Raw genomic sequence first — 27,563 nt, forward strand, 5'->3', positions numbered from 1 at the left:
ATTCCGAGGAAAAGCACCCTCGGAAATTTCCGACGACCTTTTCCTCGGAATAAGTCGTCAGAATTTTAAAAAAAAAATCCGCGGGAATGTTCCTCGGAATTTTCCGAGGGGCTACGTTCCTCGGAAATTTCCGAGGGCCACGTTCCTCGGAAATTCCCGATGCAAATTCCGAGGAATATTTCGTCGGAACTTCCGAGGATTGGACCATCGGAAATTTCCTCTGAATATACCGAGGAAATCCTCCCTCGGTATATTCCGAGGAACTTTCCGACGATCTAGTGGTCCTCGGAGTTTCTTCGGAAATTCAGTTCCTCGGAATTCCGTCGGAAATTTTCGAGGGATTTCCGAGGAAAAATGAATTTCCGACGAGTTATTTCCGAGGACTTTTGTCGTCGGTATGTCGTCGGAATAGCGTTATTCCGACGACATACCGACGACTTTTTCCCTCAGTATGCCGCTGTTTTCTTGTAGTGCATGAGTGGTTCGGAGAATCTCCACTTGGCTCGAGCTCGGTCGTTACGTAGCGACCGAGCGGGACACGCGTTCGATCGTTGCGTGGCGACCTTTTTCGAGCTCTTGTCTGATGTCTCCTGTTTCCTCCGCAAAATTTTTCGTAAGGAAGAATCTATTTCGAAAAAGTATTTGTCGAAGAAAGTTCTCATTTTCTTCTTCGGACGTTTTGAATGTTAACTTCGTCGTAACCGTTTTTGACCCCAACATTAATTTAGAAGAAGACCCAGCTCAAAATGATTGTTATTATTTGGACGGTGTGGTTTTATCAGCTAAAATCCAATTGCATTTTGCATACGTTGATGAACAAGGTTGGATGTAGAAAAGACAAGTGGGAAGAGTAAGGACGGTTGGTTGAAAAAAAAACTCATAGGATCCATTGAGAACGCGTAAGAATAGAACTGAGCACGTGAATCATGTCGGTAACTCGTTTATTAGTACAAGTGCCTTTTCATATTGTCCGGATCTCTGCTCTCTTCTTCTTCTTTTCCTATTTTTCTAAAGAGACTCAGTTTCGATTTTGTAATATAATTGGTCAGAATTTTTATTTTATTTTTGAACACCATATATTTGGTCAGATACGAAGCTCAAACCGGTGTACAAAAATTGTGTTAACGAGCTTTAACATTTGATGTATAGAGATAACAAGGATACTATCATCATTTAGAAAAATGATTTTAGAAAGGCAAAGAAAAAGTGGTAGGCATGAATGAGTATGTAATATTATGAGCAAAAAATTGAAAGAAAAAAATTCATTGGGAACCGTGCAAGAGTAACCATGTGATATGGTAGCAATCAATCCTTCACCCATTACTTATATACTAAAGCACAAGTCACCTAGCCAACAAAATTTTGACATGTGTCATTGTATTAAAATTTTTTTTTTAAAAAATTGTTTCAAATAATTATGTATCTAAAAAAATCTAAAGTTACCAAAAAAATCTTATTTTTTCTCAAACAACCGCTTCTACTGTTCGACACATTCAAAAGAAAAAAAAAAATTCTAACTCCCTACGGAAACTGCTCCATCTCCTATATTTATTGTTTTTCTTTTTTTTTTCTCAATAGTTTCAGCTTCTTTGTTGTTTTAGTTTGGTTTAAGTGTGACAAAGATCTTTTTAAAAATTCATTCTTTTTTTTTAGAAGTCAATTTTCCATGATTTCTTCGACATAATTCAAGTTGAAGATTTTATCAAAGTACACTTTTAGCCTTAATATTTCACAACAACGTGAAAGATCAGAGCATTACTACCAAAATCATGAAGCCATTCCCAGTGTCAAACACTATATGGAAAAAGGTAAACACATTTTACATTTCAAAATTATGATATCTAAAAATCTATTTAAATAGATGAAACTCAAATTTTCTTGATTTATTATATAGAAAACAGATGGAATTCAAGATTCAGTGAAATAGAATTTGATTTGAAAAAAAAGAATTAAGGAAATATATAACCGAACCGGTTATAGTCTTACATATAATTTCACAAATAGTTTTAAAGTGAAAAATATGTAAAATTTACAGTGGCTATAATTTAATATGTACATATATTTATAGATATAATATGTAACATTTACAGTGAAAAATATAGAATTAGTTTTCAAATTATATCAATAATTTTATTATCTTTAAAATTATAGAATGGTTCTTCAATTTTATCAAAATCTAATGTTATTGAAAATATAATTCTTAACAATTTAAATTATAATTTTTTTTTAAAAAAAAATTGCATACTTCTTCAAAGATTTTAAAATCATTATAATAAAATAGTTTCATTGACTTTTTAAATATAAAAAAACATTTTAATACTCTTTATAAATTTAACAAATCTGTTATTTTTAAAATGAACAAACTCTACCTAAATTAAATTCGTTCTAACTCTCCTAATTCTAATAGAACTGAAGTATGATATACAAATATTGCAATAGAATACATGGACAATTAGCATCCCACAATCAATTTTGCTATAAATCATATTACTTTTAACATAAAAAACTAATCATTTTTTTCGTACGGGATAGTATACTAGTTCTCTATAACCCACCAACTGCCACCTCACCAACTTGTTCTCAGCGTATTTACTACTTCCATATTTGCGCACACACATTAACTCGGTAAACCGAAGAGTAAATGTTTTCTTTTGCATCATTTATATATTTTTGAACAACTACTTTTTTTTTTTGAACAACATCTTTTGCATCATATATTTGTTTAGAAATAACGTTGCAGTGTATACACAAGCATCATTTACTAACTTTGAAAAGAAGCACATAATTTATTTTATTTTTTAGACTCTTTAAGGGTATGATTTTAAGAAACGTAACATATGGATGACAAACAAATAATAATAAAGTGTCTACCAAATTAGGGAGAGAGAGGCTGAATGGGGAAATCAGAGAGAGATACGGCGTCGGATCCGGAGGTAACCGAACTTCCCAGCTCCAGGTGAGGAACCTTCAAATATGAGCGGCAAATACCCTGTCGCAGCTTTGTACCTTTGCTGAATCTGAAACAATTTCATTTCACCACCAACCCATTAATACACAAGGGCTTACTCTAAGTATTATATCAATAATGAATCAAAGAGTGTTTACTTCCAGAATTTGTTGGCTGCTGCGCAATGAGTTACGCCCTATGACGCAGACTGTCCCACCGGACCCACCGCCAGTGATTTTGGCTCCATACAAAGTTCCATCATCTGTTGTAGACTTGTTGTGCTGCATCCCTTGTACTAACTGGACCAGCCTGTTGGTTCCGTCCGATCCTAGTCCGCACGCGCTGTAGCTATAGTGACACTGAGACCAAACAAGGATAAACACACAAAAAAAACATTAAGATATTAATTCCCTTATCTTATATAACATAATCTATAGTTTGATGTAATACCTGATAAAGAAGTCCTCCAAGAGCGGTAAGTTGCTCATCTGATGTTGCAGAAGTCAAAAGAGCTTTAAAAGTCTACACAAGATGCAGCACATGATATGAAACAGCCAGAAAAAGGATTAAAAAAGCAGAAGAAGATTTTATGTTTTGTTGTTACATGTGTATACTCTTAAATATCAAAAGACGGACCTTAACCCGGAAGTTTTCGTATATAGGGTGTCTGGCAGGAGCTTTAACACTGTACGAACGTTTTTGATCAATCACTGTGACCGGATCGTCATGATCCGAGTATTCATCAATGAATGTCTGACCCAGCATGAAATCTGGAAGCTTATCAGCATAACGGGCTTCATACCTGCAACACAATCAGAGCTATGAGTATTACGAAATGGTTCGAAATCTTTAGCAAGTTGAGAACATGGGTAGTTTCAACCCCTTGTGTACACACCTGTGAGGTGACAAATTGCACAGGTAATCTAGTGAAGCTTCGGTCTCAAGCAGCTCAATACCTTCATCCTCTAGTTCTTCCGGGTTACCTCCATTACCATTCGACACTGATTGAGACAGAATCGAAGACGCCATTGACTTTATCATCTTTCTCCCCATGTAGGCACCAACTCTGACTGACCCATAGTCTGCACCTCCAACGCTACAAGATAAAAGTGCGTTGAGCAATGATATATAAAAGCTCAAGTGACTCTGCAATCTTTTGAGTAAACGAAGAAAAATGACATTGTTGTGTCTAGATAATTTAGAGGATATTAAGCGTGAGGCCTTTTATAGGCATAGCAATTGAGAGGAGAAAAGAGAAGACACTGGCAGAGAAAGATCATCTACCTGTGTCGAATTCCAGAGTCGATTCCCCAAAATCGGACATGGTTGGGAATCTCAACAAGTCCAATTACTTCTGCAGGCTACATATTTTATTTAATAAGTTAGAAACAAGAGTAGATAGAAATCAACTAAGATCGAAATCAACTAAGATCTACTTGGCAGATCATGGCCAGAAAGAAATGGAGATTTCATATGTCCTACAAAACATGGTGATCTTTTACTTATAACGTATGCGTTTGTAACACCTACTTGGCAGATCATGGCCAACAGTTTGTTGGCTTCCCCACAGGACGAAGTCATCTGATCCATAACACCACATGGAGCTCCAACAATATGATTCTCCACCTAGCAGGCAACAGAAGAGAATTAGAAAACACAAACATTGCACAGAGTCGAGAAAGGAGTTACTATAATGCTGAACATGAAACCTTTTGGCAGAGTATAGCAAGATCTCGGGGGTTGATACTCAATCCTGCACATGTAATGAAACAACTGTTGGAATAGGCAAAACTAAAGATGCATTTTTCTTCTTCTGAAACACAGGCAGAACTAAAGATGCATATAATCAAAATTTCCGTGTTTCTGTTTGGTATACTTAGCTATCTCAGATGACGCTAGATTTTTCACCTACGTTCGTGATAATATGACTCTCATTTATGACGATATGTTAAAGAGAATACCATGCGCAGCAGCTACTGCGGACATACTCGCCACCTCCACCGCAGCAGATGAAGATACACCTTTACCTTCAGGCACGGCAGAAGAAACCTAAGAAAACAAAGAATCAGTTAGCTTTGACGTTCGTTATATATGCATAACACCAAGAACAAAATAATAGACATGTCTGAAAGTCTGAAGCTTTTTAAGAAACTCAAAAAGACTGTACTAGTACCAGAAAGATCATAGTCTGCCAGAGTTATAACTGAGAGACGTCATAAAGTGGCTCCCTTAAGGGAATATCAAACCCAGGACTGTTAACTTCTTATCCTAAAATTTCTTATTCCAACTCTTGAAATCTCGAAAACGTTCTTTACAGCTTTCATGACTTTACTCATAGAACATGTTAAATTAAAGTGTGTGCAGAAAAAGGATCATGGCAAAAAACATTTACCAACAGATATAGTACATGCAAATTTGAAAACGGCAAAGAAACAAAGATAAATCAGGAGGGATTCTGCAGTAGTGAATGATAAGTTCTAAAAGGATGAGAAAAAAAATAACGCACCAGAAAGCTGAGGCTATCCTCAAAACGGACGCCAAGTTCTGTCATCAATACCAAAATCGTCCCAGCAACATATGCTGCCCACCTGGAAGATATTATTACCTTGTTAACGGAGAAAACTAAAAGAAGTACTTCAAATAACAGAGGAAAGACTCACTTCTGTGCAGGATCCTGAGCAAAGAACTTCCTCGCTTTTTCATAAGAAATTGGTTTATCTCCATCCATGAAATCAGACAAATCCATATCAAAGGTAGGGGCACGATTGCTGATCTCAGACCCATATGAGACCTAAAACACAAATATGCAAGGAAGTCTCAGCAGGACCATAGAGCAAAGCTTAAGCTAGCTAGGACAATGCAGTTATTGTAAAAGAAAGTCCGTGGTGTCCATATAAAAATGTTCCATCAAATACTCTTACTTACAATTTGGAGAACCGGTGTTGCTACTTGTCCCTTAGCTTGCTGTCGGGCTTGCGCATGTTTCCACAGTCTATGTTTTCCGGGATGGTTTCTTTGAAGAGCTACATGACAAGCTTCCCTTATTGGCATCTGAAGTTGTGGGAACATAAATAAGAAAAATGTTGAGGTCAATCAAAATAGAAGATACTCTGGCAAGGAGGAACTTATTGGATTTTCGCAATTACGACATACTACACAAGACAGAGTGATGTTTTTTGAGATAGGGACTTAAAGAATTGGTCAATAAGTTAAACTACTGAAACTTTAGTCCTTCGACGGTAGATGCCAAACGAAAATAAAAATCAGACACAAGTGACCTGCAAGACAAGGCTTCCTGAATAGTCAGCAATTCCACCCATCACATCTAACCTTCCAGGTGCTCTGGCAACAAAGATTTCATCCTGCAAAAGCAAAAAGGTTTATTACGAAAGATGATCGCACCAATTAAAACCTTTGGTTTGGAAATTGCAAGTTGATTTTCGCAAGGCATTAGAGATGACCTCCGGCCATTAATTTTTGTTTTAACTCTTAGTAGAATGCTCTCTAGAGCTACAAGTAAGTTAGGGAAAAAAAAAAGCTACCTCCCAATTGAAAAGCCCACCAGCAGCTTTTCGCTCACGCATGGTTTTCTTCTCCATACCCTTTTCAGAATCATGGATAGCATCTAGCTTGGCTAAACTCTTAAGGAATGTCCATGTATCTGAAAGACCTTGAACGTCGCCTTGAAGGATATCAAAATCATCGCTACAGCTGCAAGATAAGTGACGGGATGAAGAAAATTAAAAAGAAAGGAAAATTTGAAAATAGCTACACAAAAACAATACGTACGACTCCACCAATGAGTTGTTCTCGTTCACTTGAAACGTGGGTGATGATCCAGCAGATTGACCTAGTTCATTTTCAGCCCTTGAATACCACTCCGGAATCGCAATGTCCCTTCCAGGGACCCTCTGTAGCTGATATCCCAGGATTATTGCATCACGTAATCTTCTTGCACCACTAAACTGTAACACACAAAAGACCCAACTGAAAACCTCAACATAACTTTCTTCAAAAATGATTCTGCTGCTATGATATCAAAGGATCCCACGCACAAGATACTTTTCATGGCACAATATTCTGGAACCAAATAATATTTTTGATAATTTAAATTAAAAATTTTGTTACAAACTTTACCTTATCGGAAGCACAATGTCTTCCAATGGCCGTCTCCTGTAAGATGTGCGCAGCTACCTATCATTGCGCCAGTGTGCAGAAAAAAAAGAAAGTGAAATTACAGGCCGTATAAAATTCAGGAGAGGGCTTCATCAATTCTCAAAATGTTCCAGCTTAAGAGATACGTGAAAACACGATGGAGCATTTACCTCCCCACCATTGATGCCACCCTCGTAGCAAGGTTTCAAGCTAACTGCACGTTCAAGATATGGCTTCCATTGGCCCATTAATAGATCTCTCCTGATCATCTCAACACCACATTGATAAAACTGCCCAAGAACGTGACTAGAAAATGTGAGCATACAGTCCAAATATTTAAAGTGTACGAACTGAGTTTAATAAGGAAAAGACAGTCGGAATGAAAAGAGGAATTGGTTGAACCTCAAGCATATTTCTGAGAAATGGTTCTTCATTGAAATAATCTCTGCGCACAAAGACAAACGGTATCTTGTACGAAAGAGCTTCACTGACGGTGCCATAACCAATTTTCCCTGAAACCATGGAAACATCTACTATATAAACACCCATAACCATCTAATCTTATTGATTATATCTTGATCAGGTTACATACTGACCAAGCATACAGTCAGATGCAGCTATAATATCAGGCGTATAAGCATCCTTAGCAAGCTTTACAAAATTTGGTGGAAGCTCTTGGGTCTCAGATGCGCCACAAACCTGAAAACATAATGATAAGTTTAAACCACAGCATAAAATCCAACTTGGGAGTATACATAAACAGACGCAGAGTGAATGTTAAGAGATACCAAACACAGCCACCCGGTCGGTAGTGATGCTTCCTTCAAATTCCACCCCGAGGGCTGCAAATGAGAAAAATACAACATAGCTACAAATGAGGATTTGATATTTTCAGTACTACAAAATATTCATTACGCAAACGTGATCAATATGTAGAACACATTAAACATGAAACCAGAGAGGATGAAACTGTCAAATGGAAGAACAGCCAGACCTGTCCACCAAAATTGAGTATAACAACATTCACATCTTCAGCAATCCCGAGTTCTTTCCTCACCTGATCAAAAAGTGGCAATAGATGTTATTTGGATTATTTTTCCGAATATGATAAGATCAATGAAATGTTTGTTGACGGACCTCCTTGCGAGATTTATGAAGTCTCCTCACTACTAATGGTACATCGATTACATCGCGAAAAGCAGGCACTGGGAAATAACAAGGAAACAGAGGTAAGGCAGTAAAGCAGAATACAGTTGGAAGAAATGAAAGAAAATATTTTTAAAACAAAAAGGAACAAATTGAAGTTTAGAAATGTTGCATACTTGGACAATACCCTGGGAGGCGTATTAGGAACTCGCAATGAGAATAATCTTCAGCTATCTATGTTAGGGAAGAAAAGTATTAACTCCAAAATATTGAGTACTGACCACATCTTACAAGCTAACAAAAACAAATTCAACCTGCCAAACGATGGAGCGATGGTGATATCCAGCAGCCATCACGTACTCAGCATAGATAAAGTCCCAACTACAAGAAACAAAATTCAAAATCAAATCGCAACTATAGTTTCACTATAAACATTTTCTTCTAAACCAGGGGAGTTGAACTGATAACAAAAGCTAGGCTGAGAACGTGGGCTACAACCCGGCAAAGACCTCAGGCCAAACAAGACACACCAAAACTGATAGTAGAATATCAAAAAAAATGTCACCTGAAATTGGTGACACAGACAGAACGTATCCCAGCATCAGCCGCTGCACGGCACGCTACGGGGACAACATCAGACACCTGTGTTTAACAAACGTGAAAAATTTCTCTAGGTGATGATTTAGAAAGCAAAAGTCCAGATACGTTAACGATGGGCCGAGAAATTGTATGAAAACAAAAGTTAATTACCACGAAATCGGCTTTGATAGAATGAAGCCACTCCACTTCAGTTTTCAAGATCTCAGCTCGAGGAACCACAGCTGTTTCGACATACTGTGGAAGACCATCATCACACCAGAGTAAAGCTCACAAACCGAAAATGCAATCAAGATAAGAATCTTATACAAGTGATGATAATGAGTAAAACCTTCTCTAACGAAGCAAGACGATCAACAGTCAAAGCATCAGCTTGCACAGCTCCACAGTCCAAAAGAACCTAACATCGCAATAAACAGCATCATAAGAAATCAATCCTTATGTTTCCAGTAACCATTGAAAGACTAAGCAAAAGTAAATGATCGACACAAACCTTTCGAATCTTTAGCCTAGGGGACTGAATCTCGGACGTGAAGACGAAATCAGGCGCGCCGGTGACGACATGAACATCGTGCCCCGCCGCGATCAAGTGACGGACGACCTGAAATGCCACAAATTAGCCACGATCAAACGGAAGATGGAAGAATACACAGGACGATCCAGAGAGAGAGAGAGAGAGAAGGAACCTCAACGACTCGGGTGGCGTGGCCGAAGCCGTGTCCAGTGACGTAGTAAGCGAAGACTAGGTGCTTGCTGGACGCGGAGACGCCTTCGTTATCGTCAATCCTCATTTTCTTCGACGCAATAAAGATATCTCACCGGCGATCTCTGAGAGGAGAAGACTGATTCTAAGAACTCAAACTAAATCTCCAGCTTTAATGGGGGCTTTTGCGATTTTGTCCTCTAGCTCATAAGATAATTAACAACCGAAATTTAATTTCCAGATTTTAAAAAGCTTTTTTCTTCTTAAAAATGTAATGCCAAGGTTACTTACGTCAACGCTCTCGCAATTCGAGAAGATGGATAAAACGGATGTTGCGTCTGTGTTTATATATAAAATCCAATTAAAATCGACCAGAAGTAGCAATGTCAAAAAGTTGAACAACTGAAAGTGTAATATGCGTTTTCTTATCTAAACAGGAAAGGAAAACAATCTATAATTATTTAGGGTTTGGACGTTTAACTTACACTTGATCTTATCCCCAAATATCATTATGATTATCCTTCTTGTAATTCAATTCATATTCGGAGTTAATTCCATAATGAAACATTTCCATCGTTGCAGTATCTGAATATTTGTATATTTTCGAAATATAATACTTTTTGCATTTTCTGCCACATTTTTTCAACAAAAGAAAAGAAGCGATTCACAACGGCAACCTTGATGTGTATCAACAATAAAAGATAGCAATAGCCAATAGGATAACATTTACAATAAAAGATAGCAACGAGTTGCGGTTGAAGATAAGATCATCATTTACAACGAGGCAGATGATTTCTGTGACAACCAACAAATGTAAATTCCCACTTGAAGAGTAGGGCTGGGTTGCAGGTCAAATCCGCCCCGCTGATCCGCTAACCCACGGGTTACAATTTTTTTTTGTCAAAAAATCTGATCCGCACAAACTGCGAACAAATAAATTTGTACCTGCACCCGCTCCGTTTATTTTTGCGGGTAACCAGCGGGACCCGCAGGTTATATTTTTATTTTAAAAAATATTTATTTAATTTAATATTTGTAAAATATAATATAAATAATATATTTATAATTAAAATTTTAAATATTTTAAAATATTTTGATTATTATTTTAAAAAATTCTCGTATTTTCTTTTAAAAATATACATTTACAAAAAAAAATATCTTTAAAAAAAAAGGTTTTTAAAAACAACAAATTACGGGTTGGCGGGTACCCGCGTTTTAAAATCCACCAACCCGCATCCGCCCCGCATAAAATGCTCATAACCCGCACCCGCAAATCGTTTTTTCCAAATTGTTCGACCCGCACCTGTCCCGCGGTGGGTCAAACGGGCCGGGCCCCACGGGTAAAGACTCATATTCTCAGGCCTATTATAGAGTCAACATAGGGGGTGATTGGTTGGGCTTTATCTTACTGCTTTAGCTTTATTTATTTTTAAATCACTAAATTTTACCAATCATGTTATAGCTTTACTTTTAAAAATTAAAGCCTACATCAAGTTTTTATTTAGTTTTACCAATCATGCTTTAGCTTTATTTTTAAAGCTACAAAAAAAAAATAAAGCAAAACTTTTTCTTATGTATTTTAGGCAAAAACCATACATCTTCTTTTTATAGGCCGTAGAATATGTAAATGAAAATAACATATCTATAATATCAAATAAATTATATAATCATAATAAAAACTTTTATAAATATTTTAATTTTGAATTTAAGTGTTTTTAAATTATTAAGATATTTAAATAATATAAATATTATTTACATATCACATTTTAAATTACAATAAATTTTGATAATTTATTAAAAATATTAATATAAATTATTTTAATTGATATAAAATAATAGTTTTATATATACAACACATATTTCATATATTTTATTTTAAAATATCTACAGCCTACAACTTACAGTTACAACAAATTTAATTACAGCAAAAGTTTTTGCAGAAAAAGTATACAGTAACAACTTTACAGATACAACCGATTTATTTATAATTAAATTTTTAAAGCCATAGTCGAACCAATAATCACTGCAGTAACATTGGAAGTTGTTCGTGATCTATTGCCAATCTATCTTATCTCGCATGAAGATTTCTCACTGGTTTAAAACTTTTCAGTGTAAGTTTCTTTTGTCATCTTAAATTTTATTCGAAATGCCCAAATTTGCACAAAAGCCCGAAGGCATAAAACATCCAAAGAAGTCCAAAAAGAGTCCAGACTACAAAAGAGCCCAAGGATAAACGGTCATCGCCACATCGGTTCTACCACGTGTTGAACCCATAGGAAAGGAGGGAGGGACATGCGTCGAGCATGAACGACACACGTCTTCAATAGAAAAAAAAAACCATCGCCAAAAACACTAGCCGACAGTCCACCAAACATATTGGAATATGACACTACAAAAAATGTGTTTTAATAGCACAGCAGCATAGAGTTTTTTTCAATTGTACTATGGTTGATATACCTCTAGATGCGTCCAGCATGAACGACACACGTCTTCAATAGAAAAAGAAAAACCATCGCCAAAAACACTAACCGACAGTCCACCAGAACATATTGGAATATGACACTACAAAAATGTGTTTTAATAGCACGACAGCATAGCGTTTTTTTCAATTGTGCTATGGTTGATATACCTCTAGTTTTAACATAACGTTTGTATTTTCGGAAACGCTATGATAGAGTGGTATATTTAGAAACGCTACGAAAACTTAGAATTTAATAGCAAAACATAATAAAATGTTATGTTTGCCTTTCGAACCCCTAAACCTTAAACACGTTTTTAAACCCTAAACTCTAAATACAAAACTTAACTCTAATATTTTAACATCAAAACTTAAATTTAGATCCAAATCTTAAATATAAACTGAAAAATCAATCTTTAAAAAAAAATTAATCTCAAATCTTAAATTCAATACCTCCAAACTCTTAATCCTCAAACCCTATACCTTAAACCTTTATTCTAAATTCCAAACTTTAAATATAGTTTCTAAATAATTTTTTTTTAAAATTTAATGCATCAATTTTAAAATTATAAATCATAAAATCTTAAATTTATTTACATATGAAATTTACACTAATTATATATAAATCTTAAAATTATTTACATATATACTTTATATAAATGTATTTGTATGGATTTTTTTAGATAAAAAATGAAATATAGTCACTTTGTTAATGTTATATATCATGAACTTTATAAATGTAAATGATAATTTAATTTTTATATAAATAAAATTAGTTAACAATAAAATTGTAATTTCTAAAATAACTATTAAATAAAAACAGTTTTTGATTGATTAATTTTCACTTTTAATCTAATGGTTACAAATCAATTTTACTCAATCGTTGTCTTTTCTCTTTATTGGCCAATTTATCAAAAATAGGATTACAATTTGTGGCCATTGATTGTTTTGATCTTGTGGCCTAAGTTCAATCTTCTTTCTTACGATACATTTTTTCTTTCTCAACTCTCTCTTGCTATACTAAATTCACAAAGTTTTTTCTTCTCCTTTACTAGAGTCAATTCTCCACACTTGTCTTATCCTCTGGTTCATCCTCCTCGAAGCTTTGTCATCCACAACAGCGAGCATACCAAGAGTCAAAAAGAACCCTAGACCGCCACACAAACAAACCTTTCTGACGGTATCAGCATCTCTGTGCTGCTGACGCTTCCCCTGATCTATTTCTCTCAAAGCTTCCGTGAGTTCTGTGGCTTTGATTCCTGTTAGATTTGTTTTTTTTTTTGAGATTTTGTAGCAGAGAAATAGATCTCGTCTTTCCAGATCCTTTATATTCAAGAGATTCAGAGATGACGAATGATAAACAGAGATGGCATAGCAGCGTCAGTGGCAAGGTGGAAGACGGAGCGCTAGTGGCAAGGTGGAGCACCAGAGGAGATAGAGGAAAAGGGTGACGGCGGTGGCCCAAGCTTCTCTCCGCTGAGAAAGAGAAGACAGGGGAAGAGAAATCTGGTGGTCAGGGGATTGCGGCGAAGAGGCGACAGAGAATCTGGTGGTCGCTGATGTCTTGCATATTTTCATTGTTTTATCCATTCATCCATGAGCATTTTCATCATATAGATTAGGATTTAGCCATGTCTAGGTTGCATTTTGCATTCATTGTCCTTATTAGGTGTTGGAGTGTGCCATGGAGTGATTTGAGATGTTTGGGAGCATTGTGATCCAAAAGGGGGTGAAAGATAAGCATGGATGGAGCCTTTAGAGAAATCTCCTGTTGCTAAGATTTTGTGGAGACACAGAAAATTGAGTTAGCTTTCTAATGGAAGTGGTTTCAAGTCATTTGAAGATGTAATGAAGGAGTTACGAGCAATTTACTAGAGACATATCCACCCTGTTCGAGCGTCCTAGAGCGACCTCTCAGAGCGACCTACCAAGGTCGCTCCCGGCCAGAGCGACCAGCCCAGAGCGACTATCTCAAGTCGCTCCAGCCAGAGCGACCAGCCTGAGCGACCAGCTCAAGTCACTCGCGTTTTGACGGGGCGAGACACAAAGAGACGCGTCTGGAGCGACCTTGGTAAGTCGCTCCGCGTGTTTTTCTTGGACGATTTTTATGTTATTTTAGGGGCCTTTTGGTCATTTGTTTTGTTGTTTTACATTGCCTAAACCTAAGTTAAGTACTTTTGTAAGCCATTGGAGAAAAAGGATCCCTTTTGGTAGAGAAAAACTAGTAAAACTTCTGGAGATTGAGATTGTTTTCATCTTGTGTTCTTGTTGATTTCTTATCTATTCCTTTACATGATTAATCTGAAATCCAATATGGGTTTAAGAGGAATCATGGAGATTAGTGAGTAATCACCTTTTGAATTCATGGGTTAGGGAGATCAAGGGTGATTAGGTTAGTTCTAGGATGTTTTAGTGTAGATCATTCTTGTTCCTTGCTAGTAGAGTATTCATAATGCATCTTCTGAGTTGGCCACTCAAAAGTTGATCAATAGGCATTTCCCACCCAAAAGGTGTTTGATGAAATGCCTGAGACAACTCTCCTAGGCTTTTAGTATACTTTGCCAAAGACATTTGTTGTTAAAGGTGCTAAGATAGCTAATAGACTTGTTAGAAATGATTGCTTTCACATTATTCAACCAAAGACATTTGATGTTTGAGATATGTTAGCAAATGAGCATTCATCTAGACATAGAGCTTGCTTAGAATTGTGTCTAGGCTTAAGGTCGATAGTTTGATTGATCATTTGACATCCTTAGTTCGATACTTGATCACCCAAGATCTAATCCCTATGCCCATGAGTTCCCTTTTCCCTTAGTCAAGAAAGTATCATTCTGTAATTTCTTTCTAGTATTAGTAGTAGTTTAAAACCCACCTAGATCATTGGTTGCACTTAGATTAAGTGAGTACTTGCATTCTCGGTGCTTTGATATCCCTCAGAACTGGTTCGACAATCATCTATACTACAACATTTGTCTTAGGAGCCTTGAAAACTCCTAACATCAAATTGGCGCCGTTGCCAAATTCTGAGTTGATTTTAACATTGAGATTTAGTCACTTGCTTGAGATTAGGTCATTTTTATTTTCTTTTGTTACTGATTCTCCTTCTTCACCTCCCTTTAACTTTCAGGTGTATGAACTTGAGGAGCAGGGGTCCATCAAACCTAGTTCCAAGAGTTGCAGACATCAGAGCTTTAGAGAGAGAGTGTGCTAGAGCTAGAAGAGCAGCAGGCTCACTTGCAGAGATTGGATACTGATGTGAGGGACATACCTCAAAATGATGCGAACGCCAATGGAGCTAACAACGTTCCACCACAGCGAGCAGCTTGACCCATTGGCACTTATGACCGCCCCAACATTCATGGTCATAGATTGGGAATACGAGCACCCGCCGTGGCAACCAACAACTTTGAGATCAAATCAGGACTCCTCAACGTGATCGAGAACAACAAGTATCATGGCTTGGCTCTAGAGGACCCATTTGATCACTTGGACAAGTTCGACAGCTACTGTGGGTTGTCAAAAACCAATGGTGTGTCCGAAGACACCTTAAAGCTCAAGCTATTCCCTTTCTCTTTGGGGGATAAGGCACGTCAGTGGGAGAAGTCTCTACCCAGCGACTCTATCACCACTCGGGATGACTGCAAGAAAGCATTCTTGGAGAAGTTCTTCTCTACTTCAAGAACTGCTAAGCTGAGAAATGAGGTTTCCAGCTTTCAACAGAAGAACTTGGAAGGCTTCAGTGAAGCCTGGGAGAGATTCAAGGGCTATCAAGCTCAATTCCCACACCATGGTTTCTCTAAGGAGAGCTTGCTGAGCACATTCTACCGTGGTGCTCTTCCTAAGTACAGGGTCAGACTGGATACATCTAGCAATGGGTTCTTCTTGGGGAGAACTGAGGAAGATGCAGAGGAGCTGGTTGACAACATGGTAAAGAGTGATGCAGTCTACAGTGGAGACCACGACAGAGGCAGTCGAACAGATGATAAGCAGACGAGGAAGGAGTTGAAAGCTCTACAGGATAAGATAGACATCCTCATTGCTGATAAAGCCACCCAAGAGCAGCTGCACTTTGTTGGTAACCCAAGCCAAGAGACACCACCTGTTGTCCATGAGGTTGAGGGTTTGGAAGGTCAGGAAGAGCTGTGTTTCATCAACAACAATGGTAGCTGGTACAAAAAAGAGCCCAACTTTCAGTACAACAACTACCAACAGAAATCCTATCCCAACAACCAACAGAGTGGTTATCCGCCTAGAAATAACCAGCATGGCAACTATCAGCCTCAGCAAAACCCCTCGTCTGGTTCCTCTGCTCCTCAAGAGAGCAGCACTGATACCTTACTGAAACAAATCTTGGAGTCTCAGACTAGAAGTGAGAAGCATGTTGGTTATGAGTTGAAGAACCTTCATTCCAAGATTGATGGGAGCTACAATGAGCTCAACAACAAGTTCTCACATCTTGCTTCTACAGTCAAGAGTTTAGAGAATCAGTTTGCTTCCATGAACACTCACCAGAATCGCCAGCAAGGATCTCTACCTGGAAAATCTGACCAAAACCCCAAGGAGGCCAAAGCTATCACCCTTAGGAGTGGTAAGCAGTTACCTCCTACAACCCTCACCAGGGATGCTGAGAAACTAAGTGAGGAGGCGGCCATCAACTTAGATGATGATGTGGTAATTGTTGATGAGAAGACCAATGATGATATTTTAGAGAAGATTATGGAAGCTAAAGGTAAAGGAAAGGTTGGGGAAGAGAAGAAAACAGTGAAAGATGGTGAAGTTGTCGCTCCAGCAAGTGAGAATTCTTTTGTTCCTCCTCCCTATGAACCCAAACTTCCATTCCCTGGTAGAATCAAGAGGCAGCTGCTAGAGAAGTACAAAGCTCTGTTTGAGAAGCAAATGAGTGAGGCTCAGGTTGCAATGCCCATCATCGATGCTTTCATGTTGATTCCTCAATACAACAGGTTCCTGAAAGATGTTGTAGCTGCAAAGAAGAAGGAGATGGAAGGCAAGATGATTCTTACCCATGAGTGCAGTGCCATCATCCAGAGGCTTGATGTTCCAGAGAAGTTAGAGGATTCAGGATGCTTCACACTACCTTGTGCTCTTGGACCTATGGTATTTGAGAAATGTCTCTACGATTTGGGAGCTAGTGTCAGCGTGATGCCTTTGTCTGTTGCAAAGAAGCTTGGATTCACTCAGTACAAGAAGCTTGGATTCACTCAGTACAAGAAGTGTCGACTCTCTCTGGTGTAAGCTGATCGTTCAGTGAAGTACCCTGTGGGCATCTTAGAGGACCTCCCTGTGAAGATTGGCAGGTATGAGATACCTACAGATTTTGTGGTGCTTGATATGGGTGAGGAGCCTCAAGACCCATTGATTCTAGGAAGGTCATTCTTAGCTACAGCAGGAGCTATTGTTAATGTGAAGGAAGGCACGGTTGATCTCCATTTGGGTAAAGAGACCATCCTCCACTTTGACATCAAGGGGAAAATGAGAAAACCAACTGTGTTCGGGCAAGCCTTCTACATTGAAAAGATGGGCACTCCTGCTGATGAGCACCTTGAAGAGTTACCACCTGAGGACGATGAGGAGGGAGCATCTCCCTCTACTCATTCCCCATAGAAGGTAACCCACCACACTCCCTTGTATATACCAGTTCATATTTTGCATTTTAGTTGTCTTTTGGGTATCTCTCTCTCACTCACACAGAGACTGTGTGATTTAAGTGTGGGGGAGGTACCAAGTATTTGATCACGTTTGTTTTGATGATTTTGAGTCTCATGCATTGCATTATACATACAATGCATAATGCAAAAAAAAAAAAAAAAAAAACTTGTATTTGCATCCTTAGGATTGAGTCTACGGCATATAGGATTGCATTCAGGTTGCATTTGGAACAATGATTGGGATTGCCTTATAGCTTAAACTTCTCTTGGAAAACTTGTATGCTTTGTGCCTTGAAAGCTCCGCTTGAAACTTGTTGTGCTGTGTGAGATTTATATAGCCTTGAAACCAGCTCCAAATGAACCTGAACTTAATGAATCTAATCTCTCTTGCATATGAGCATTTGCATACTTAGTCATGGATCTCATACACATTTGGGTTATCTTATTCCATTCATTATCTTTTTGTTAACCCAAATGGCACTCCATACCCTTAAACCCTTACCATTCTTTGAGACCAACATTGATTTGCTTGAGTGAGGCCTCTTCTTGATAGCTTGTCATGTGCAAAATCTTGAGAGTATTGGGAGCGACATAGGTTTGTTCTCATCTTTGGCTAGCAATAGGAACCTCATTTGAGCTAGCATCTAGGATGGTGGGTGAGTTTGTGTACTCTAAGTTCTTTTATCTTGGGTTTGGGAAATGAAAAAAAAAAAAAAGGGATATGACTAAAGAGGAAACAGAAGATAGAAAGACCCTAGGGACAAGAGAGGTTAATGAGAGAAAGCTCTAGATAAGAAAAGTGTTGTAAAAAAAAAATTATAAAAAAAAAGAGTGAATAAGGAAAAGTTAGAGCTAAGTGTTGAGAAAGATATTGAGTCCCTAGTGGTTAAAAGAAAAAGAAAAAAGAGAGAGAGCAAGAATGTTTATCGGGTGAAAAAGGAGATTTGTGGAGTTTGATGTCACTTAGAAAATGGTAGAAGGATGAGAACCAATCTATGTATGCATCAGTTGCTTCCTTTCTTAGATAGATTTTGCATAATGATCAGATTCCTGTTTTTGAGTGATAGCTAGAAAAAATGCTTTGTAAACCCTTCTTTCATTCTCATGAAACCAACCCTTGTTCATCAAGCCAAATGACTAGGATCAATTATCCATTTGCAAGAATTCACTTGCTTGCATTGTGCTTAATTTAATGTGAGAGCTGGTTAAGGTGCTTGTTAATTGATGATCCGACAACTTGTGTAGAGGTATGAGTTTCACTAGGCCTTGAGAAGCTAGAGTAGACTAAAGAGTGAGGTTATGCTATTTGTCTCTCTTCCATGAATTTGAATTGATCACTTGAGGACAAGTAAAGAGCAAGTTTGGGAGAGTGATGTCTTGCATATTTTCATTGTTTTATCCATTCATCCATGAGCATTTTCATCATATAGATTAGGATTTAGCCATGTCTAGGTTACATTTTGCATTCATTGTCCTTATTAGGTGTTGGAGTGTGCCATGGAGTGATTTGAGATGTTTGGGAGCATTGTGATCCAAAAGGGGGTGAAAGATGAGCATGGATGAAGCCTTTAGAGAAATCTTCTGTTGCTAAGATTTTGTGGAGACACAGAAAATTGAGTTAGCTTTCTAATGGAAGTGGTTTCAAGTCATTTGAAGATGTAATGAAGGAGTTACGAGCAATTTACTAGAGACATATCCACCCTGTTCGAGCGTCCTAGAGCGACCTCTCAGAGTGACCTACCAAGGTCGCTCCAGCCAGAGCGACCAGCCAGAGCGACCAGCTCAAGTCACTCGCGTTTTGACGGGGCGAGACACGAAGAGACGCGTCTGGAGCGACCTTGGTAGGTCGCTCCGCGTGTTTTTCTTGGACGATTTTTATGTTATTTTAGGGGCCTTTTGGTCATTTGTTTTGTTGTTTTACATTGCCTAAACCTAAGTTAAGTACTTTTGTAAGCCATTGGAGAAAAAGGATCCCTTTTGGTAGAGGAAAACTAGTAAAACTTCTGGAGATTGAGATTGCTTTCATCTTGTGTTCTTGTTGATTTCTTATCTATTCCTCTACATGATTAATCTGAAATCCAATATGGGTTTAAGAGGAATCATGGAGATTAGTGAGTAATCACCTTTTGAATTCATGGGTTAGGGAGATCAAGGGTGATTAGGTTAGTTCTAGGATGTTTTAGTGTAGATCATTCTTGTTTCTTGCTAGTAGAATATTCATAATGCATCTTCTGAGTTGACCACTCAAAAGTTGATCAATAGGCATTTCCCACCCAAAAGGTGTTTGATGAAATGCCTGAGACAACTCTCCTAGGCTTTTAGTATACTTTGCCAAAGACATTTGTTGTTAAAGGTGCTAAGATAGTTAATAGACTTGTTAGAAATGATTGCTTTCACATTATTCAACCAAAGACATTTGATGTTTGAGATATGTTAGCAAATGAGCATTCATCTAGACATAGAGCTTGCTTAGAATTGTGTCTAGGCTTAAGGTCGATAGTTTGATTGATCATTTGACATCCTTAGTTCGATACTTGATCACCCAAGATCTAATCCCTATGCCCATGAGTTCCCTTTTCCCTTAGTCAAGAAAGTATCATTCTGTAATTGCTTTCTAGTATTAGTAGTAGTTTAAAACTCATCTAGATCATTGGTTGCACTTAGATTAAGTGAGTACTTGCATTCTCGGTGCTTTGATATCCCTCAGAACTGGTTCGACAATCATCTATAATACAACATTTGTCTTAGGAGCCTTGAAAACTCCTAACATCAGTCGTGAGCAGAGTGGACGTCATGGGGCTTGCGGCGAGGAACAGAGAAGTTAGCGAGGAGATTAGGTTTTGGTTAGGGTTAATTAAGATGAAATTTAGATTAGATTTAAGTTTTAAAATATCTGGTTATTTTTAAAATTTGTGAACTGTGGAATATCTTTTAGGTTTAGTTATATATAAATTTTTAATTTGATTAATTTTGTATAACAATTTTTATTTGTAAACCAAATTCGAGTATTTTGTAAATCAAAATTAATTTACTATATATTTTAATTAATATAATAATTTCTTTTAAACTTAATTTTTGTATATTTTCACAGTTTTAATATAAAATTATTTCAGAATTATTATAAATGAATAAATACTTTATTTAAATTATATCGTACAATTTTTAGTTCTAACTTTTTTAAATAAAAAATCTTATATTTTAATATATATATATATATACATATGAATATACTCTTCCAACACGTACCCGCTTCCTAATTTTTTAAAAATCTCGCGTCTACGCGCTTTCATACACGTATCCGCTTCCGTTTCCGTTTCCATAGGTTTTCATTAATGATTTTTTTTTTACATATGCTGATAATAAAAGCCCAACTAAAACTCAAATGGACTTAATTAACAGATCCAAGAAAAAAGCAAGCCCAAAAGAGGTCCCAAAACCGAGAAAACTCTAGGGCTCCAAACTCCATAGACGAGCCGCCACAGCCGCTAGAGAGACCACAATGAGAAGACCAGATTTCGGCCAACAAACGGAGCTGCTACCGACTGATTTGAAAACGCCTCACCGTCAAAGGACTATGCAAGGTAGAGGTGAAAACCGGAAGAAAGGGAAGAGAACCCAAGAGGAAAGACCCATGCAGATCCGACATAAGTCGTTGCCGTAGTCAGCCGCCTCCGGGATCCTTGTTCACGCCGCCTCTCCGCCGTCCTCAAACAGAAAGCTTACTGAAGTAACCAGAAGTTCATGAAACTATATCACGCCTCCGCCTTGAAAACCTCCTCTCCACCGAGATCCACCACCCCCCTTCGCCGGATCCATGTCGCTCATCACCAAACAGCGGGCTTGAACCAGATCTTCGACGACGACACCTGAGGAAGCGTAAACCCAACTCCGTCTTCAAGAGTCAAGAACCGCAAGGAGCCACCACCAAAAATCAGACTGAACCGACCCAACTCCTATCTCGAACCGGAAACACCACCAAGCCTCTTGCCAAGTTACTGTCAAATCAAGGATGAAGATCGAGGCAAACAAAAAAAAAACCTCTCACAGTCTCACGGAGGAGATCGGAGTGGAAGACTGAAACTGACGGCGTTAGGTCAAGAGGAGAGAGATGAGAGATAAGGAACGATTGTCCTTCGATCAAAAAAATTGGCATATCAATATATGTCCCTTCTTTCAAATTATGGTGTTCTTTGTTTGTTTATTTATGTTAGTAATAAGAGAAAATGTCGAAAATGACATCAATCCAAGTTTATGTCTCAAAAATAACATTCAAGATCTAAAATCATAAAATTAGGTTTTATTAAATGGTTCATAGTACCCCTTTTTTTATTTTCTAATTACATATTTTTTTCTGAAATCTCGGAGATCTTCATCTCTCTCAAGCGGCGACGGCTTCTCGGATCGGAGTCGATCATCTCTTCCGTCATCATCTCCACTTCTCCAGCGTAGTTCATCCTCGGAGAGAGAGTCGGCGTCATCATCTCCGCCGTCACTCAGCTCCGTTGCTACGGCTTCTCGGATCGGAGTTGATCATTTATTCCGTCATCATCTCCACTTCTCCAGCGTCGGCGTCGTTCATCCTCGGCGAGTCGGTGTCATCATCTCCGCCGTCACTCAGCTCCATTTCTGCTACTTCTCGGATATCATTTCTTTCTTCATCATCTCCACTTCTCCGGTGTCGGCGTCGTTCATCCTCAGCGAGTCGGTGTCATCATCTCTACCGTCACTCAGCTCCGTTTCTGCGGTAATCAAAGGAATCCGCCGCCATCCGCCGTAAAGGTATTAAAGGAAATGCTGCTAAGATTCACTTTGGCTGCAAAGGAATCAGATTATTTCGTTGTATCAAAACAACTAGAATTGGAGATTTCGCTTACTTTGGCTGCAAAGGAATCGTTTCAGTCTTTGGTACTTCACTGACTATGTGAGAATTTTTTGATTTATTTTGTTTTGTAGCACTATGGAAGTTCTTTGCGTCTGTGGACAATGGAGGTCAAAAGATGCATTCCAGTGGGAGTTTCATGTCGATTTGAACAGGAATGCATCTTTCATTTCCATAGAAGAAGATCTTCAATTTGAAGATTTGATGAAGATTGTCTCTGAAGATTTTAAAGAGAAAGTGATTGGTTTGAGTTATGGGATGTCGCTTGACATCAAAAGCACTGTTGAAGGTTTCCCTCCCATCTCCGTTGCAAAACTCGCCATCTCAGAAGTTTTATTTGGAAGAGTAGATCATTTAATGGAACCTGTCGGTTGTGTGTTAAGTTTGTATGATTTTTTCAACTAAATTATTCAAGATACCTTTCCTAATCACGTATTAAGCCATTCAGAACGACTTGACTTTTGCAGGTTAATGATGATTCAGCTAGCTGTAACAATCAAGTTTCTGATACATTTGCTTCGCCTATTTCTACTGTCCAGAGAGAAATACAGGTACATCGTTTCTATTTTTGTTTTTGGGTTGTTTATGTTAGTATGATATTTTAGACTATTTAGGATAGACTTCCTAATCAAGTACTAAGCATTCCAAAACAACTTGACCTTTGCAGGTTCATACTGATCTAACAAGCTGTAACAGGCAAACTAGTGATACATTTGCTTCTCATGTTCCATTGAATGCCATTCCAGTGTTTTGTTCTACTGTGCAGAGAGAAAAACAGGTACATCGTCTCTAATTTCCTTTTTTTTTTCTGTTTGTGTTTGTATGATTTTCTTCTTTCTTAGACTGTTCAGGATAGGCTTCCTAACCAAGTACTAATCCTTCCAGAACATCTTGATTTTGCAGTGTCTTCTTTATGAAGGTGTTTCTACAGTTCCTCTGAATTCTCTTCCGGATTTTAGTCCTGTCCATATTGGACTTTCACCAACAACGAGAGGAGCTGGTGATATTAAGGTGAATATATATTTTAAGACCAAGGGAGAGTTGATGTTGAGGATGAAGAAATGGACTTTAGAGTGGAAGTTTGAGTACAAGACTGTCTCTTCTAACAAGTCAAGAGTGTTATTGAGTTGTGTTGATGACAATTGCACGTGGAAGATGCGTGCTACTAAGCTACCTCTTTCAGACTTTTTCGTTGTTAAAAAGTATGTTCATGAGCATACATGCGATACAACACACAGGAATGCCAACCACAGACAAGCATCTGCAAAGTTGTTGGGTTCTTTGATTTGCAGCAATTATGGAGAAAAGAAGGAAGGTCTCAAACCGAAACAGATCATTGAACAGGTCAGGATTCTGCATGGCGTTCACATCAATTACAAACAAGCTTGGAGAGTGAAAGAAGAAGCTCAGTTTTTGGTTAGAGGGACTCCTGAAGACAGCTATTACAATTTGTTTAGGCGGTTGTACAAAGCCACAGAGACAAACCCTGGTTCGTTAACTTATCAACAAGTGGATGCTGCTGGAAAGTTCAAGTATGCATTTGTGGCTTTTGGTCTATCGATAAGGGGATTCTCATTGATGAGGAAAGTTATTGCAGTAGATGGTACATTTCTAAAGGGAAAATTCAATGGGACTTTATTGGCAGCTTGTGCTCAAGATGGGGATTATCATCTATATCCTCTGGCCTTTGCAGTGGTTGACACATAAAATGGCGCCTCTTGGAAATGGTTCTTTAGAGGTTTGAGCTAGATGATCCCGGACGCTTCGGATCTTGTTTTTGTATCAGACAGGGCTAACTCCATTGCTTCAGCGCTGGAGGATGTTTATCCCTTATCTCACCATGGAATCTGCAGGATCCATCTGCTCCGCAACATCACTCCTACATATTCAAAGACTGGTCTACTTCCTCTGGTGGAAAGCGCTGCTGATGCTTACACGTGTTACGAGTTCTGGTTAATCTTCAAGGACATAAAAGGATAAATGTCCTGAATTGGCCAAGTATCTGGAAGATTCGGATTTTAGGAAGTGGGCACGATGCTTTGCGCCTGCGAACAGGTACAATATCATGACTACCAACATTGCAGAGTCTCTCAATTCTATGTTGAAGCTGCCTCGTGAGTTGCCACTGATCTCTCTCCTTGAGACGATCAGATTGACACTCACCACTTGGTTTTTTGAGCGACGCGAAGCGGCTGCGAAACATAAGCACCTGGTTACTCCAAAAGTTGTGCAGAAGTTGGTATCCAGGTTTGGGGCTGCAATGGTGCTGAATGTGTATCAAGTTGATCAAAACGAGTTTGAGGTGAAGGATGAAACTATGAAGTATGTTGTTGATTTGGAGAAACGGCATTGCACTTGTAATGTTTTCGACATTGACAAGATTCTCTGCATTCATGCAATTACCGCTGCTAAGTATATTAAGAGAGATGAAAACCGTTACGTCGATACTTCTCACTTGACAGAAACGTGGGCTAAAGCCTATGCCGAAAGCATACACCCTGGTGGAGAGTTGTCAACGTCCACCTATCCAGCGAATATTGACGAACTGTCTTGCCTACCTCCAGCTACCAAAAAGAGAAGTGGACGTCCTCCTACAAAGAGAAAGAGATCCGTTGGCGAGTTTGGTGTTCCTGGATCTAAATATCAGTCCCACAAGTGCAGCAGATGTGGCATAGGAGGACACAACAAAATCACATGCAAGAGGCCTATAGGATGAAGATCTTTATTCATCGTTGCTCTATTCTTTTTCATTACCATGTTTTTTACATTTTTATTGATCATTCATGGATGTTGGTTATTTGATGGTTACATATACAACCTAGGTTTTAATGCATTACTCTCCAAAACTCCAAATCACAGTTTGAAATTTCCTTATTTTTTGTACTATACAATCTTATCTTTTGATCTTATTTCAATTTTAGTTCAAACTTCTTTGCTAGAAAGAAACACAGTAATATTCAACTATTATGGAATCCCATCCTGAAACTCAGAGTTTCTTTCCAAAGTTTATAATATAACGTTTGCGGTTAAATTCATGTATGTGGACACAAATATCAGATGATTCACCTCAGCCTAGCGGCTAAACCACCTATCTTTCCAAATCTGAAACACTTGTCCCGACCTTGGTTCGATACCCCTTGGAATCAGATTTTTTTTTTTAATTATAGTTGAATACAAATAAAAGAAATATATTCCGTTACTTACTTCACCTAACGATTGAAACACATTTGGTCTAGTGGTAGACCTTATTCCGCCTTTCCTCCCACACATTTCAGGTTCGAATCCTGGGAGATGTGTATATTTTTATTTTTTTTTTCTCCAAATTTAGCTAATCACAATTTGTACGGTTAAATATGTTTATGTGGAAAAATCTACCAGATGATTCTCCTCGGCCTAGCGGCTAAACCACCTATCTTTCGAAACTGATACACTTGTCCCGACTTGGGTTCAATTCCCCTTGGAATAAGATTTTTTTTTAACGGTTCCTTTCTAAAAGAGACATCATTTATCTCAGTAACCATTTAATAATCGAAAGGTTGCTTTCTAAACCATTTTATAGTAATCGAAGGGTTACTTTTCGTTCTATATATACAAGGGACGATATCATATCTCTTTTTTTACTGACTTCATTTCTTCTGTGTTTATTCTTTTCGATCTGAGTTAGTTTTCTGTTTTTCTCATTCATTCAATTTACAAACTTTTCTCATTCATCAAGTTTCAATGGAAGGTTCAAAGAAGATGATGAAGAGTCCCATAAAGGAGGTTTACGGATCTGATGCTTCCGAAGGTTTCAACAAAGGAAACGCGGAAACTGTGGAACGTTACAGGGCTCTTTTTCGTTTGTCCAACGAACACAGGCTATCCGAAATTGAATGGCATCAGGCAGCCAGCAAAGCAAATTCCATTGCTTCCTAAATCGAGTTGCTTTAAGAGATTATCAAGGCTAAAGGAAAATTTGACTTCACTGCTGAGTTGGAAAAACTCAAAGAAGAACTCATGGAAGCGGATGGAATGCTTGCTGATGTGAAGGTCAAAGTCCCTGATTGGTGTAAGCTTGATGAAAAGTGGCTGTTGGATGAGTAATCTCATATTATGATCTTCTCTTTTTTTTATGTTTTAAGAAACCACATTATGATTAGTTTTAAGAAACCACATTATGATTTATTTTAAGAAACCACATTATGAGTAATCTCATGTTATCATCTTCTTTTGTGTTGTGTTTCAGTCAAAACAAAACAAAAACACTGATTATAATGTAGAGGATTAGTGGTCTTATATCTGGTTAATCTCGGTTTCATATTCGTTTCTGGAAAGCCATCCTGAATTTGACAAATGCGGTTAAATTCATTTATGTGGACACATATATCAGATGATTCACCTAAGCCTAGCGGCTAAACCACCTATCTTTCCAAATCTGAAACACTTGTCTCGACCTGGGGTCGACTCCCCTTGGAATCAGATAATTTTTTTAAATTATAGTTGAATACAAATAAAAGAAATATATTCCATTACTTACATTACCTAACGATTGAAACACACTTGGTCTAGTGGTAGACCTTATTCCGCCATTACTCCCAGACATTTCAGGTTCGAATCCTGGGAGATGTGTATATTTTTATTTTTTTTTCTCCAAATTTTGCTAATCACAATTTGTACGGTAAAATATGTTTATGTGGAAAAATCTACCAGATGATTCTCCTCAGCCTAGCGGCTAAACCACCTATCTTTCAAAATTGATACACTTGTCCCGACCTGGGTTCAATTCCCCTTGGGATCAGATCTTTTTTTAACGGTTCTGGAAAGCCATCCTGAATTTGACAAATGATATACTATGCTTACTTATTTCAATGGTAACTCTATTTTCAATTCATTCACACTCATATTCAGCTTAATCTCTCGTAAATCTACAAAAGTATAAAACTTTGTCCAATCATAAGCATGATTCATCAACAATTTAAACTTTTAACCGTAGATTCACATAGAGAAACAAGAACAGACTGCTTAAACAACAG

The 27,563-nt window shown here is 37.9% G+C and overlaps 2 protein-coding genes and 1 non-coding gene across 4 annotated transcripts; 1 reads left to right on the forward strand and 2 right to left on the reverse strand.

Moving 5' to 3' along the window:
* Positions 1-2,766: 2,766 nt before the first annotated feature.
* Positions 2,767-9,858, reverse strand: LOC106406195 (L-arabinokinase). Of its 2 annotated transcripts, XM_048746244.1 has the most exons (30): positions 9,840-9,858; positions 9,532-9,748; positions 9,339-9,446; positions 9,177-9,245; positions 8,999-9,082; positions 8,814-8,890; positions 8,563-8,629; positions 8,425-8,482; positions 8,240-8,307; positions 8,097-8,159; positions 7,891-7,944; positions 7,699-7,801; positions 7,505-7,614; positions 7,273-7,392; positions 7,085-7,141; positions 6,737-6,912; positions 6,490-6,658; positions 6,226-6,309; positions 5,873-5,998; positions 5,608-5,738; positions 5,454-5,535; positions 4,909-4,996; positions 4,657-4,700; positions 4,478-4,573; positions 4,232-4,308; positions 3,843-4,043; positions 3,584-3,749; positions 3,398-3,469; positions 3,106-3,306; positions 2,767-3,017 (listed from the first exon to the last, which is right to left on the reverse strand). In XM_048746244.1, exons 2-30 carry the CDS (start codon positions 9,634-9,636, stop codon positions 2,904-2,906), a joined length of 2,970 nt encoding a protein of 989 aa, XP_048602201.1. In that variant the 5' UTR covers positions 9,637-9,748; positions 9,840-9,858; the 3' UTR covers positions 2,767-2,903. The 2 variants fall into 2 exon arrangements, with proteins under 2 accessions (XP_048602201.1, XP_013702270.1); XM_013846816.3 differs by lacking the exon at positions 9,840-9,858 and having other exon boundaries at positions 9,532-9,786.
* Positions 9,859-15,693: 5,835 nt separating this feature from the next.
* Positions 15,694-15,800, reverse strand: LOC125581063. The gene has a single exon (XR_007318774.1). It is a non-coding gene; the product is annotated as a small nucleolar RNA R71 (small nucleolar RNA).
* An 8,500-nt stretch (positions 15,801-24,300) lies between these two features.
* On the forward strand, positions 24,301-25,267 carry LOC106373262. The gene is made up of 2 exons (XM_013813463.2): positions 24,301-24,503; positions 24,607-25,267. Exons 1-2 carry the CDS (start codon positions 24,301-24,303, stop codon positions 25,265-25,267), a joined length of 864 nt encoding a protein of 287 aa, XP_013668917.2.
* The last annotated feature ends 2,296 nt before the right edge of the window (positions 25,268-27,563 follow it).

The sequence above is a fragment of the Brassica napus genome, chromosome C1 (genome assembly GCF_020379485.1).
Source record: "Brassica napus cultivar Da-Ae chromosome C1, Da-Ae, whole genome shotgun sequence".
Classification (NCBI taxonomy): Eukaryota; Viridiplantae; Streptophyta; class Magnoliopsida; order Brassicales; family Brassicaceae; genus Brassica; species Brassica napus.